This window comes from Sabethes cyaneus, chromosome 2, assembly GCF_943734655.1.
Source record: "Sabethes cyaneus chromosome 2, idSabCyanKW18_F2, whole genome shotgun sequence".
In the NCBI taxonomy this organism is placed as follows: domain Eukaryota; kingdom Metazoa; phylum Arthropoda; class Insecta; order Diptera; family Culicidae; genus Sabethes; species Sabethes cyaneus.
In genome coordinates, this window is record NC_071354.1 from 228,781,999 (window position 1) to 228,798,928 (window position 16,930).

The 16,930-nt window shown below is 39.2% G+C and overlaps 1 protein-coding gene across 1 annotated transcript in view; it reads right to left on the minus strand.

Annotated features, from left to right (window-relative positions):
- LOC128738216 (uncharacterized) overlaps nt 1–16,930 on the minus strand; it is a 114,271-nt gene that overhangs the window by 54,699 nt on the left and 42,642 nt on the right. The window contains exon 2 of the mRNA XM_053833190.1: nt 14,259–14,324. Coding sequence (XP_053689165.1) covers nt 14,259–14,324 — 66 coding nt within the window. The remainder of the gene's footprint in view (nt 1–14,258; nt 14,325–16,930) is intronic.

Below are 16,930 nucleotides of genomic sequence, written 5' to 3' on the forward strand. Positions count from 1 at the left end.
ATTACTAGGTCTACAAATGTTTTGTGACAAAAAACTTTTTCAAATTCGGCTTGGCTAAGGTGCAGCAATCAAAAGAGCAAAATCGAGCAAGCGAAAAGAACATGCCATGCCTGGAGTAGGGCAATAAAGACTGCATGTTTCTGTTCACAATTGCGCCATTGATTGCATTCGTCTCTTTGCTGCCTGAAATTGAAACCCAGCATCTCGACAACATTTGGTTCCGCCAAGACGGCACTGCATCCCGTGGAATAAAGGCTTTATTCAAAAATCGATTCGATGAGCAAGAAATATTACGCTCAGAAGCGATAATTTTGCAGTTCGTATGTGATGTCACATCGCTTTTTTACGCATCACGGTGACCAGTATTATGACCTATTGTGATAATGACTAGGTGTTTTTCTGTACCCCGCACGTAATTTGTTCTTGGCACTACCGCTGTTGTGAAGCGATATTTGATTAATTCTCGAACATTGTTTTTACTATTTTTTACTTCGTACTTTACTACTTTGCATTACCAGTCTCATTTCTGGATTGTAAACAAGTAATAAATTGCTTTGAACAGCAGGTTTCAAATGTTCTTCGAGCCTGTACCGCTCTTATAACTTGCCCTGGAACGATGCTTCATTGTTAGTATGCTGAATTTAATAAGAAAAAAAAGGATGCGAAGGGGCCAGAGAACCATTTTATTCATATTCCAACCAACAATCATTGGTCTGTGAAGCAGAATCGGTTACCTTCTGACTGCAAAGATCAAGGATGCAGGATCATCAATCAAGTTCAATCAATCAAGATCAAGTTATACTTGGATCTTGGTTCTTAAATTTTTAATCTTGAATCTTGGATATTGTAATTCAAATGTCAAATCTTTCATCCTTAATCTTTTTCATTTTCCGTATTTTCAATCTTTTATTCTTTTCATATTTTTTGTCGTTCGTCTTTTGCATCTTTCATCATTTTGTTCATTCATCATTTTGTAATTCTAATCATTTTCCTCATTCAACTTCTATCTTTTGCATTTTTCATTTCTTCGTTTTTTCTATATTTGACACGAGGTCTTCAAATATTGGAACACTTGCGCTTAATTGGATGAAAATGGTTGAAAAATAAGAATTACACTTTTGATACCTCGAAATAGTGGACCCCTCGTTCGCCAAGGGGCCTCGCAGTTAAAAACAAAGTTGAATTTTGAGCAAACCTTGAGAACTATATCATGTGATATTTCATAAATTTACCATGAAACAACTAACAAATGGCCCGGTTCTGTGAAGAAGAATAGGGCTTTCAAATGGAGTAAAAAAAATTTTGGCGGCCATCTTGGATTTGGCCGCCATGTTGGATTTTATCAAAAAATCGCCGTTTTTGCCATGATCTCCCCGACCGATTTCAATGGCAATGTGCAATGGCATTAACTAAAAAAAGCAATTAATTTTCTGTAGCAAGATATTCCATTATATGAGCGTTGTAAACCTTGATACAGATAATTCATTGTTTCGTTTATTTAATGCCACTACACATGTAATTTGATGAATGTTCCTTATGGTATTTTTTCTCAGCTTTCCGATGGTGGTCTTAAAATTAAAATCAATTGGAGGGATCATGACGAAAACGGCGATTTATTGATAAAATCCAACATGGCGGCCAAATCCAAGATGACCGCCGATTGTTTTTTCACTTCGTTTATTCAGTTAGTGCAATCGCACACCTAATTTTATGAATGTTTCTCATGGTATTTTTTCTCAGCTTTCCAATGGTGGTCTTAAAATGAAAATCGGTTGGGGCGCTCATGGTGAAAACGGCCATTTTTTGATAAAATCCAATATGGAGACCAAATCCAAGATGGCCGCCAAAAAAAATTTTACTCCATTTGAAAGCTCTATTCTTCTTCTTCACAGAACCGGGCCATTTGTTAGCTGTTTCATGGTAAATTTATGAAATATCACATGATATAGATCTCAAGGTTTGCTCAAAATTCAACTTTTTTTAAACTGTTTGGCCCCTTGGCGAATGAGGGGTCCACTATTTCGAGGCATGAAAAGTGTAATTCTTATTTTTTTACCATTTTCAACCAATTATGCGCAAAAGTTCCAATATTTGAAGACCTCGTGTCAGCAGTGCCCCGTTTCAGCGAGAATTACTCATTTCAATATTTACTTTTCTCATCTTTTATTTTTTCATTTATCATCTCTTTTAGCTTTTCATTTTCAGATTTCCGTTGTTTCATTTTTTATCGTTATCACATTTTCTCTTTTTCATCATCTATATTTCCCATCTTTCAACGTGGACACTGCTAGAGGAGGACCTACGAGCACTCGGAGTTTTCGAACGACGGGTGCTAAAAATTATCTTTGGTGGAATGCAAGAGAACGGTGTACGGAGGCGAAGAATGAACCATGAGCTCGCGCGCCTTTACGGCGAACCAAGTATTCAGAAAGTGGTTAAAGCTGGACGGATACGTTGGGCAGGACATGTTGCTAAAATGCCGGACAACTATTCTGCAAAAATGGCTTTCGCATCGAATCCGGTAGGAACAAGACGAAGAGGGGCACAGCGAGCGAGGTGGCAAGACCAGGTGGAGCGAGATCGAGGCGAGCACTGGGTGCTCACGGAACTGGAGACCAGTTGCCATGGACCGAAACAGATGGAGAAATTATACTGCGAAGGCCTTGTCGTAAGACGTTAGGCCAATTAACAACAACATTTCGCATCTTTCACCTTTTACAATATTCATATTTTCCATCTTTTAGCATTTTAATTTTTCATCTTTTATCTCTAGCATATCTCTTTTATCTTTCTTATTTTTTCATCTTTTACCTTTTATGTTTCATCTTTCATCTTTCATCTTTCATCTTTTATCTTTCATCTTTCATCTTTCATCTTTCATCTTTCATCTTTCATCTTTCATCTTTCATCTTTCATCTTTCATCTTTCATCTTTCATCTTTCATCTTTCATCTTTCATCTTTTATCTTTCATCTTTCATCTTATCATCATGTACCTTTCATCTTTCATCTTTCATCTTTCATCTTTCATCTTTCATCTTTCATCTTTCATCTTTCATCTTTCATCTTTCATCTTTCATCTTTCATCTTTCATCTTTCATCTTTCATCTTTCATCTTTCATCTTTCATCTTTCATCTTTCATCTTTCATCTTTCATCTTTCATCTTTCATCTTTCATCTTTCATCTTTCATCTTTCATCTTTCATCTTTCATCTTTCATCTTTCATCTTTCATCTTTCATCCTTCATCTTTCATCTTTCATCTTTCATCTTTCATCTTTCATCTTTCATCTTTCATCTTTCATCTTTCATCTTTCATCTTTCATCTTTCATCTTTCATCTTTTATCTTTTATCTTTCATCTTTCATCTTTCATCTTTCATCTTTCATCTTTCATCTTTCATCTTTCATCTTTCATCTTTCATCTTTCATCTTTCATCTTTCATCTTTCATCTTTCATTTTTCATCTTTCATTCTTCATTTTTTGTTTTTCATTTCTCATCGTTAAGCTTCTATCTTTTTCCTATTGGTCTTTATCATCTTTTGTTATTTTTAGCTACATTCACGGTGGTGGAAAACTCCAAACATCCATAGTTTTGCAATTTACATCTGTCCTAGTCAATAACGAAGTCAATTCTTAAAATTCTAATTTCTACAATTCGAGGTAATCTGTATTGCCAGAAAACTCTTAGGAAAATTTTCTTGTCTGGGTCTCTGACCAATTTTTCCATTTTTTCACACATAGCAAAAGAAGTAAGTATGCAGGCTTTACTAGACTAACATAATCTTCGATAGCCTTCAGATATTACATAAGTGTACGTAATAGACGATAGATTTAATTTAGATAGAATATTTACATTTACATTTACATTTAATCTTCATTAGCAAAGATACTCACAACTACTGTAAATAATTCATTATCTAAGGGGAACCGTCTGGTACGGGAGGTTCACGCTTTCTTGCTTCTCCTTGATTTCAAGGAGTTGAATGGAATTAGATATTATTTCTGGTTCCACTTGATTCCTTGGAATTCTCTCTGTGATACATGCTGCCTGACCATTGAAAATATATTCGGTCAAAATTAGTTCCATTGTTCCAACTTTTAAATAAAAAAAATCCAAGGTTTAGCGCAATAATAGTGTCTTCCAGTGGTAACAGTTTGAAGAACTAAAGGTAGCAAGAAGATTGGTATGCTGATATTCCCCATTTAGTCAACCAATCGCTTGTAATAAGGTAAAACAATCAGTGACCCGTTTAGACTGCTTAAAACCGGTTTTTTACCCTAGATTAAGTAACTTCTCTTCTAGAAAAGCTAAGACACTGCCAACAATTCGAAAATATTACTAAAATTTCCATTTGCCATTAATCATCACAAAATGTTAAAGTTCTCGCCCATCATCGCAAGCTGCAATAAACCAATCTAAATTTTTGCAACGCTAATGCGCTTCCATTATGGTTGCAAGGAAAATCTAAATCGGAATCAGAATTTATTGTACCAACAGGCTGCTAAAGCAGGGTTGACAACACCTGCCGCAGGCAGCTGACGGACGTCACCGCGCGCGTAGCCACGTAGCGACAAAGTGTGGGTAAGTCTAGCTATGTGTGCTGCACTCCTCCGGCAATGATTGAGCCTACGCGTGCTAATAAATACCTCTATCATGCATATCGCGCACCAAACAGTCGAAACGAAACGAAAGCGGTGCGGCCGCGAAATCGAATGAGTAAGTCATCGCGCGTCTCGTTCTGTTGTTGGTGCGCCGCGCCGCGCCGCACCGCGTCGCGTCGTGTGATGCTTTCCTGCCTGTTTGTTATAACAATACTGTAGCACAGCGGCGGCGGCGGCGCGATGTAGTCATAGTCACCACAGTCCTAGCGACCGACCGAAGAAGACGAACGTTATCGCAAATTTGATCGTCGTCGTCGTCGTGTTGTTTGACTTCTTACTTTATTTGTTTGCGTTTTTTTCCTCTCAATCGTACAAAGCAAGGGGTCCACCCATCAGATACAACAAATACGGAAATATGTTTCACAGTTTGCAATGATAAGAGAGATTTGAACTTGATATTAATCAAATTTCGAGAAATTTTAAGAACTGATTAAAAAATGCTGTCAACTCATAGGTGGGGTCTCATCGATGAATCGAATGAATTCGTATTTAAAAAGCCGGTGCGATTACTAATAAAAACCGTCTGATGATATAATAGAAATAATGACGAACCGCGAATATGAACTGCGAAACAGATTCGTTGTTATCGCACAACAAGCTGTGTGTACTTAGCCGCAGCGAAAGAATTTTTACTTTTTTTTGCTGTAGATAAAAACCAAAGTGTTGTTACTGTTACGCTGAACGGGCTGCGCAGAAGACTTTTTTTTTGATACGGTTTGCACTTTACTTTTAGGAGCGACTGGCGAAATTTGTCTACTTGTTGCCACCAACAAAAAAACAGTGCAGTGTGGTATCAATAGAATTTGAATTTATTTATTTACTTTGGTAAACAGACCAAAAATTGTATTTTCAGAACCACTTGAAACAAATCATGTGCGATTTTCGATCGCTGCATTATGAATAGTAAACGAGAACTTTTTCATGTAATATTCAATAGAAATGGGTGGTCCATTAGAAAACAACCATGCGTTTCCTTTCTTTTGGTTTCAATGGAAGCGCCTGGCTATCAGCGCTTAGCGAAGGTTCGGCGATAACGTCAGCGACTGTGTGCGTCCGCAAACTTACGTTGATAAACTTAGCGAAACGTAGTTGCGGCTTATAAAGTGAAAAAAAAAATCACTTGAACTTAAACATTTGAGGCGAAAGTTGCAGTTATGTTTATCTTTTCCAAAATAAGTCACTGATAACCGAAAATAACAAGGCGCCTCCATCGAATCTAAAGAAAAGTGAAAACATGGTGGTTTTCAGCAGCTGGCAACTGTAGCAGCCACTAGGCACAATAAACTGTTTTAATGAATGCTAAATATCCCGTTTCGCCGACTAATGATATCCGGATATCAGCTGTAATGACTAAAAGCCTCCCAGTTGGCTTCGAGGTGTGGTGCTGGCCTAATAAGCCAGTCGTCGTGTGTTCGAATATCGGCTGGGAGAGTCTGCTAGAGTCAGTAGGATCGTAGCAACTGGCCCTGCAATTGTCCTGTACTCTAATAGCTGGCTGCGAAGTCTGTCGTATAAAAACAGAGGGTCAAGTTTCGATAAAGGAAAGCAGCACCTAGGCTTTGCTTTGACTAAAGCTGTCTGCTGTCTGTAACAAACCATCACAGGAGAGTAATAAAACCTTCAATATTACATGTGAAAGCTCTTAGACCTAGATCCTATAGCACAGTCACAAACCTCCGCTGGTTCTTAGACCGTGGCTAGGTGTGGATTTGCAATTTTCTCACAAGCATCCAGAAGAAAGTGCAAGTACGTTGTGACTCCACACATAATTTCCATCGTCAGGTACTGCATCACAAAGATCACCAGTCTAGTTAGCCCAAATTCATGGAAACCTAAACAAAATCACGTACTGCACATACTGCACATACTGGAGATAACGTGCTTTCATTAGAACCGGAAGGAGTATGCATCACAAAACAAAATTATGGATTTATTATCGAAATGTATGTGGACTTATAACCAAAACTAATTATTTTCATGTTTACGTTACTAGACATCTTTTTATAATAATTGTTTGTATAAGTTTTGACAGTGTCTACTGTCTAGAGACAGCTGTAATCGATAAAACAGCAGCAAGTCTAGTGACGGTTGTGAAGCCTTGACTGCTATTTCCTTCATGATTGCCTCCACGTGGCCATACCTGGAAATACTACATTTTGTATAATTGAGTAGCTAAGCTAGAAGGTGCGGGGTCGTGCGGTTTTCAGTTCCTAGCCTTACAAATGTAGTTTTAGGAAACCATTAAACCACTCGACTTTATTATCAAGTATTATATGATTTAAACTAATTTTTTGGCAAACTAATCTATTTTCAGAGAGCGAAATAAGGCGCTATATCCTTGGCCGATTGCAGCCTGGCTTCTGGTCTAAATGCCATTAGTTCATCGCTGCGGGTCCGGAGTATCACTTAACCTTTATTAGCAAAGATACTCCCAACGACTGAAAATAAATCATTATCTATGTATATGGGAAGCGTTTGGTACGGGAGGTACACGCTTTCTTCCTTCCCCTTGATTTCAAGGAGTTTAGTGGAATTAGGTATTTTTTCTGGTTCCGCTTGATTCCTTGGACTTCTCTCTGCGATACATGCTGCGCAGTTGGCCTGGCCGTTGACATGAAAAATGATTGATTCAAGTAATCGTCGTTTTCCAGGATACCTTCCAGAATTGGCTGCGTTAGTGTGAGATTAGATTAGATTAGTTTTGAGAAACCGCCAGTGTCCGGGCATAGAGGCTTGTCCGGCCATACAGAACTTCCCCCTAGACCAAAAATATATCAGGGTAATAACAGGTGCGATTCGCACCCACGCTCTTTCAGTTGATACCCGACTGTTTTACTAACTAAACTACTGGCGCCCGCTATTATTAGGCAACTAATACCTTATTTTGTTTTATTCTTCTAGTTTTACCATGCCTCGTACAGCGTAAATCGGTGGTAACAGCCAGGTGCAGGAGCATTTCCAGATGTTGTTGCATGGAAAGGCAAACATGGAAATCTGGAAGAAAAGTGCAAGAATTATGAGCAATGGCCAAGCTATGGAGCCACCAGCACAGGAGAAGGTTAAGAAGGCAACCACTGAGCTGAAAAACGGTAAGGCTACAGAGAAGGACGACTCCCGGGCTGGACGTCGATTGCTTAATTCTGTCTATAAGGTGAGTCCTACGTCGGCGCGAACCAAGCTGGTTTTCGTGAGGGTCACTGCATGACGAATCAGATATTTACTCTGCGTGAGTTAGGCCATTGCAAATCATATTTAAAATTTTTGTCATCTGTCATCGAAATCAACCGTAGAGCAGTAGTAGAGGCCTTTAGGTGTTTTAAACAGGAAGCAGCGAGGTTGGCCGAGTAGTGGAGGAGATCATATACCTTAGTCTGCTAGTGACATGTGACAACGATGTAAGCCGTGAAGTAATACGACGAATTGCAGCCATGAAACGGGCTTTCTAGGGGATAGTACAATATGTCCGACTGCAGTGGATTGGGTATGTAACCAGAACGCCCAACGAAAGAATAGCGAAAACTATTTTCAGCAGAAAAACCGAAAGAGGCCGTGGACCTCGGGGTAGACCCTTCACCCGATGGGTGTGCTTTGTCGCGGATTATGCACGTTCAGCTGGTGTTTGATGGGATTGGAGAAAGATAACCCAGGACCGAAAGTACTGGAGGACTATAATTTATTCGGCGCAGGATCAATAACGGACGGTTGCCACTAAAGTAAAGTAACTAAAGTTTTTTTTGTTGAGCTTGCTGCGGTATCATAGTCCAACTTTGCAACTCTAAGGAAAAAATCGAGAAATTTGGAACATAAAGCCACGTACGTTTTGGTAATATATCAGCACTTTTGTCTTGTCAAGTATTTTTCATAGGCATGGGAAAGAAGTACCTGGGTTTGGTAGTGGATGATTAACAAATTGTTTATATGGTTTTTGGAAGACTATTGATCTGATTTGGAAGACTGATTGATAACTGACTTGATAAAGAATTTTTTAGCTTGCCCAAATCTACATTTTTCGCATAAGCCGACGTAAGTAAACCGACTGCAATACTGCCGATAAAAAGAAGAAAGAAAATAACTGATTTAAATTAGAATAGATTCACATAGTAGTGTTGATGCAGAAGTTGGAAACAGTGCTTCAACAGTGCTGTCTGGAAACAGAACAGTGGAAACAGTTGGAAACCGATAACTTTGACTCAATTTCGATTCATTTGACAGTACAGTCTCAGTCAGGAAAAATTTGAAAAAAGTTACATATGGGACATCCCAAGTAACAAGTTGGGTCTTTTTACACTCTTATGATGGCATTTAAAATTGGTCATTAAAACCGCCATAAGAGTATAATAAAACTCACAATGTTGCTTGGGATTTGTATAACTAGTTATTACCTAAAATTTGGCTGAATAAAGTTTTGCTGTATCTTTTGTAGTTAACGGTGCTAAAATGCTAGTACCTCATTAATAACTAAGTAAACGTTCACTCAAATGCTTGAGATTCCCCTACTCGTACGTACTGCTGTCGGCGGTGACTAGAGATTCCAAATATATCAACTCATCAAACGCCTCTAGCTCAATGCCGTCAATAGTCACTGTCCGTGGAAGGCGAACGTTATGTTCTCTGGTGTCTCTTCCTACCATACGTTTAATTTTAACGCATTGATTTGTAGCCCAATCCTTCTAGCCTCCGTTATTGGGTTGGCGTAGTTGAGTCTGGAGTTTGCGAAATTATAGGTCTCTACTAATATGCCTCATTAAAACAAGGGACATTACGATAGATCAAACTAACGGACCCCAGCGGTCAATGTTCCAGCAGAAAACAAAAATCTGACTAATTTCGTAGTATCAGCTCTGCACTGCTCAAAAAGTGGTACTACCTTATTCACTAAATAATCACTATCATATTTTACAAATCAAATATCTTTCCCGTACCTCGAGGAAGTACTACAAGACCACGTATATTTTCACAAACACAAAATAATGGATTCTTTTACTGCTGATGATGTCTAAATATTTCTAATGGTGGTAAAGTATTCTTACAAAAAACCCGAATTAATCCACCTAGCGGTGTGACCTAGCCTTTCTACTGTTGCAATAATTATTTTTCAATTTCTCAGGAACATCTTTAATTTACTTGACTATATTTTTAAATATCCGTTCCTTAGTTTTCAAAATCCTTATCCAAAAAAGCTAATAAAGAATTTGAAAAGATAACTGAGTACAGCATTAGATATGAAAAACGAAAAAGATAAATTTGACTTTTTCTTAGTTGGCGCCCTTTCAGTTAATTATTTTACCATGAAAATCAAAACTTAAGCTTCTTTTGAATAAACTTTAATGAAAAAATAGTCATTAGCTTGATCGTATCGTTTATACGATATTGCCCGTTAGATGTTTTAAGAAACGATGAGATCAAGGAAGCAAAAGCAGCGCCATAAACATGCTTGAGGATGGAAAATATGATCGATATAATTTTCGGCGCTTGTTATTTTTGCTGGTATGAGTGGTCCCATATATATTTATTTATTAAAACATGATACATGACATACGATATTATCTTTTAAAGTGTCACTAGCGAAAACAAATCGTACAGAATTATTAGCAACCTTTCTTCTTCTTTTTCATATAAAATTTCTAAGCGCTAGCATCTATTGATTGGAAAAGCATCTATTGATGCACAAAATTTGTTTGAAATTGGTATAAATTTATTTGGGAAAATCAACTCATTAGTATTTTCAATACTATACACCACTATACCTATATGATTAAATCAAATACTTTTCTTCGCTTTTTGCTTTGCTCGTCCGATTGCGAGTAACAGCAAGTAAAGAAAATGACAATTGAAATGTTTCTCACTATTCTTGTATTTCTATGCAAATTTTAAAATTGCAAATCACATATACATACATACATACAACCATACATACATACATACATACAACCATACATACATACATACATACATACATACATACAAACATACATACATACATACATACATACATACATACATACATACATACATACATACATACATACATACATACATACATACATACATACATACATACATACATACACACATACATTGAATACAATCGACCCTTGATTAATTTATTTCGATTTTATACATTTTAGCGGTTTAGTATACGGCGCTGAAGTGTTAAAGTTTGAATAACTTTTGAATCAATCGTCCGATTTTCAGTAACTTGGTTTCGTTTTATAGATCTCAACAGTAACTTTCAAATAATAATAAATTGTAGGATGTTTCCTATTGAATTAATGCTTATATGCAACAAAAAGCAGTTTTAAATACACTTTTTCCACATTTCTTTATGTAACTTTCAAACCACAAGCCCATTCGTCATGAAATCTTGAAGTTAAGGTTTTGAAAGACTCCCCTTTCATATGCAATCAGTTTTGTTCAAATCGGTTAAGGGACCTATGAGATAATGAAGTCCCATATTTTTCGTATTTTTATACATAACTTTTGAACTAAAAGTCCGATCAGTATGAAATCAAATAGCGAACAATGGGACACCTAGACCTTTCATTTGACACTAACATCATTAAAATCGGCCCAGCCATCTCCAAGAAATGTTGGCTCAATCAAAAGCGTTCCACACACACACACACACACACACACACACACACACACACACACACACACACACACACACACACACACACACACACACACACACACACACACACACACACACACACACACACACACACACACACACACACACACACACACACACACACACACACACACACACACACACACACACACACACACACACACACACACACACACACACACACACACACACACACACACACACACACACACACACACACACACACACACACACACACACACACATACACACACACAGAAAATGCTCGGTTTTCGAAACTGAGTCGAATGGTATATGACATTCGTCCCACTAGGCTTTCTTTCGATTTTCGGTTTTTCGAGTGATTCCTATACCTTTATACTATATTTTCATATAGTAGAAAGGCAAAAATCGTATCGCAACGAAGGAAGCAGTCCAGATTTTTAATGACAACCAGCTGATCTGATTGAAGTTATGCACTTTTGCAGCACCTTGAGCTTGGGAAAAACTAATTTTTGTACAAAACTAAGGAACAACGAAAAGGTCTGAAGTTTTTGGAGCGTCTTAGTAGAATACGAAACCTAAAATTAAAAAAAGAAGGAACTGAGGAACTGCACTGAGGAAGCCTGCAAATCGTAGGCGAAATACGTATCTGTCGTGAATAAAATATACATAGTAGAATTAAATTGGATAAGTTTTCTTCTTTTTTAATTTTAGGAAACAAAAAGGTGCTATCGTGAAATTTTCATCATCAAAAGACTGTGTCACTGTGACTGTGATATTTGTCAATATCAAAAAAATTATCCTGAAATTCCCCCTTTCCTATCTATTTTTTATAGTTCTTCCAAATTACCTTTAGAGTTTTGCACCAAGGTGCAAGATTTTGAGAAACGCTTCATTTAATTTTATTTGACACTCAGGGTGCTCCCTTCTAAGTTAGAGTGGTCCCAAAAATCGTCGTTTTTACCAGTTTTTCTTTCTTTAAAACTTCAAAACTTGTGAACCACTGTACCGATTTCAATGGTTTTGATATCAAATGTAAGACTGTGTTTCGCTTCCGCTGTAGGGATTTTCAGAGAGTAAGCAGATGCATAACTGGTTACGTGACAGAAGGAGAAGCTAACTGGGAAGGAGCCAACAGGGGGGACGAGGAACGTGAGTATGAAGGTATGTTTCGCCATAGCTCCGGAACGTCTGAACGGTTCGTCATCAAACTTGGCACATTTGTTTTTTGACATTAAAAAATCAGCGCAAGGTTTTGTTTCTTGCATTGTGAGCATTTTTGTTACAATAATAGACGTCCCCGAGTGAGATGGGGAATCAGCTAGTGATCAATAAATAGTGGAAATAAAACTAAAATTTTCATGTTTCTCAAACAATCTTCCTCTATCTTCTTCTTCTATATATATAAAAATGAAATGCTGTTCGTGTGTCCGCTATAGATTCGCAAACCGCTCGACGGATTTTGATGTAACTTAGCATACGAATTACGTCTGATCTGAAGAATGTTGTTAGCATGGTTTGAGACCCCTCCCCCTTTAGAAGGGGGGGCTCTCATACAGATGAAACATTAATTCGTGCATAACTCGGCAACTAATCAAGCAAATGGAACCTAATTTGGCATGTGAAGGTTTTTGGAGGCAGAAACTTTTTCTATGGTGGCTCCCATACAAATGAAATAAAAATTTCCTCATACTTCGACCATTAATCAAGCAAATGGAACCCAATTTGGCATGTAGGGGATTCTAGAGACAGGATTTTTTTCTATGGTGGTTTAAGACTCCTCCCCCTCTAGAAGGGGGGCTCTCATACATTTAAAACACAAATTTTTGCATAGCTCGGAAACTAATTATGCTAATAAAACCAAATATGGCATAAGGAGGTTTTTGGAGGCAGAAATTTTGTCTACGCTAGATTGAGACCCCTCCTTTTTCTAAGAAGGGGGGGGCTCCCATACAAATGAAACACAAATTTCTGCATAACTCGGGAACTAATCAAGCAAATGGAACCAAATTTGACACGTGAATGTTTTTGGAGGTAGAAATGTTTTCTATGGTGGCTGAGACCCCTCCTTCCTCTAAGAGGGAAGGCTTACATACAATTAAAATTTTTAAGTTTTTTTCTATGGTTGTTTGTGACCCCTTCCCCCTCGGAAGGGGGGGGGGCTTTCATACAAAATAAACAGAAATTTTTGCGTTATTCAAAAAGTAATCCGATTCGAGAAATTTTAGATCCTTCCAGAAAACATTGTCAACAACAGTACAATCAAAAATTACCTAAATTAATACTAGATGATTCAAGGCGAGACGGCCGCAGGCCAGAGTGTTGCCATTCATAGTAAAATATAGAATAAATTTGGAACAAAATTGATTTAGTCTATGATATCTGACCAGTTTTCAATTGATTTCAAATAAACTGCACTGATATTTTATTGCGATTTTGCCAACATTATCATTACACGGGTTGGTAAAAAAACATAAACCGTGGGATTGGCAATTTGCGGTATGATTTAGGAATATCTTGGTTTGTCAAAAAGAAAGCTCTGGGTTGCAAGATTGCAATTAAGCAAATCTTCAGCATTATGTATCTGCCCCCTTTTTAGAATGGCGTAGCAACGTGCTCCGGGACCTATAGTATTATCTTAAAAATCAACTTGGAATACATCGAAATACAATGAACAAGTGTGAGATGCTGAACAACAGTTTGTTCAACAACATTACTAACGAATTACTATTTAAATTTTCTAACATTGTTGGACATGTGAGGTGATAAATTATGTTCCAACATTTTTGCAATAATGCAGCCCAAAACAGCATTTTTTCTCTAAACTTAAACTAAATTCTGGACCAAGGATGTCCATTTTACACCTCGTACCCTTGCATACCAAGTGACTCATTCGTCTAATCTTTGTCTGCCAAAAATTCGCCCCAAAAACCATCATTCAACTGGTGAATCGAACCATTTACTGAAACGAGCCGCTTACCTTTTACTTTAGCATCCTTCTTATCTGTCTGCTTAGCTTCCGACGCAGACTTGCGACCATTTGATTCTGCAAAAAAAAAGATAAGAAAATTTCATGATTAGACGAGCTCACTATCTTGGCAAATCCGTCCTCCCTTAGCCCCTAATCCATAACTGTTCCGGCACGTGTCGTACATTACTGGCCCGTACAGTCCATTAATCAACACACCACCAACTACGTTCATTCGCACGGAACAAATTTTTTTATTAGCTTAAAACTTAAGCTAGCTTTTGCCGATTTCGGTTTCTCGCTCGAAGGGACACACAACAAGCGCGCACCAGTCAGGCGCATCGCTTGGCAGTGGCGATAAAAACGGTTCACTGCACAGCCTTATCAAAAACAGAAAAAAAAGATGACGCAAATTGTGGCGGCGCACACACAGTTAGTTGTCTAGTGAGTTATTGACATTTCACCCTGAATCGGACCACGGCGACGACGGCCGACATCGAGACTTGTGAACGAAACTTTTCCCACACGACACCATCGCCATCACTCTTCCGATCGTCGCCGCCGGAGCCAGCAGCGGTCCGATTCCCGTCTCGAGAGTCGAGAACGGCGTGTTAGGTGATTTCGCAAAGTTCTGTTCTATATTATTCTATACGGACACCCTGGCTGGGATTGTGGCAAAGGCAACCAAAAAAAATATAACAACATCATCTTGTTGTGCCGAAGGAATCCTCCGCTGCGCTCGGGCAAAGAGAACGATCAACGATCACAGCAAAAAATAATATTACCCTGATGCGATAGAAGGAAGATGCGAAAGAAGATCCCGAAACTCCCTGCCGGCATAAACGCCATGTATTCCTACCTAGAGCTAGAGAGCGGAGAAACAGTGTGAGATCGGGCCAGTTAGTGACTGCAAAAGTCAACCGCCAACGATGGATGGACGGACGAACGGACGAAAAGCGTCCGGAGACAGCGGTGATCGCGGAACGCAGAGCCAGAAGGTCGGCAAACGATTCGGATGGATGGATGGATGGATGAAGAAGGCAGGCAGAATGAAGCAAACAAAAAACAAAGTTTGACACCGGGAAGATCAAGTGGAAAGAAGGTAGCAAAAGAAGACGGCAAAGTTTTGGTTACCATTCAACGAAGGCGCTTTGATCCTTCTTTGTTCGATATTTCGGAGCATTTTTGGCCGTCTCTCTGAACTGCTCTGGCGATCAAAACCATCACAACTTACGGTACCTGTGCTGGCACACACGAGTGCCCTGTGTGTGTAAAAATACATCCCGGGATTACCGCTGTCGCCAGCCAAAAAACTGCGCTGCTGTCTGACAGGCTTCAGGGAATTTTCTTCTTGATAAATAAAAAAAGCACACACACAAAAAATAAGAAGAAATATGTTTTGAAAGCAATTCGTGGAAGAACCCCCGCCCGGGTAAGTCATTTCGAGCTGAAGAGGATTTTGCGGACTTTCAACTCATTTGGACAGCATAGAAAGGCCGTTCCAAAAAGGAATCATAAAACATAGCATAACGGCTGATTGCCTGTTTTCTAGGGTCGGTCGGTCAGACTCGTTTCGCACTAACTAGACCCTCGAAAAACTCGAGCAACTCGAACGAAAGTGTGCCAAATGGAAAATAAAACAAAGAACACAGATACAGTCATCGATTTTTATTGCCCAAACGCGCAGTACGATTCCGGGAAAGCCGGGCTATCCCAATTCGACCCAACTCTGATCGTACGGGTGCGGTGATGCACATGTTTTCTCAAGGGCCATTTTCAAGGAGAAAATCCTATTTCGACTCGAGCTGCTAAGGTGGGTGTTGATTCATAGAACTCCGTAAGAGGAACAGGTCAGCCGTGGCCGCTCCACACACACGAACACATCCCCGTCGTTCCCAGTTTACTTAGAAACCACATCGAAGAGACCGGGTAAGCAGCCACGAGGGCGACAACAAGTATCGCGTAATTTGCAAAGATGAACTTCGGATTTAGTCGCGGTTTGAATAACAATGTGTTCTACAAACGCTTTTCTGGGTTGGTTAGTTATTACTGCTACTACTACCAGTACCACCTACCTACCTACTTATAAGCGTGAGCCGGTCGACTTGCTGATGGCATTAGCTAGCAACGTTACTTGCTATATTGCTAGTGTCGGTCGGAAGGCGATAAGCGGGTGCTAAACAACTTGCGAATTCTCGCACTCGAGCTCCGCTCGCTGCTTGTCGTCCATTTGTTGTCGGTCGGTGGAGCGAGCGAGCGAGCGAGCGACACAGCAAAGATTGCGGTGGCGCTCGAGGAAGGTTGTGAGCGCGAGACAGAGGAAAACCTCACTCACTGATAGACGGCGGCAGAATAGAGGCGAGATACACACACATTTTATTTGCGACACCATTTTCCATTTGTTTTGCTTGTTTGCTCATCTGCTTCGATTTGCGATCGACCGGCAGAGGATGACGTAAACCGCTCTGGCACGTTTGGGGATGCTTCAGTGCCAGAATTTGCACCCAAGCCCACGTAGAAAGTGAACCCCGAGAGTCATCTTCACAGTTTTGAAAAACACTGAAAGTTGTTTTGAGAAAGGAGAGTATCGTCATCCACTGCAAATGAAGTCATCAATGCCTCACCGTTTAGTGGCAATCAGAGTAGGCAAATTAGGCTTGAATCTTCCTTTATTAAATCGTACA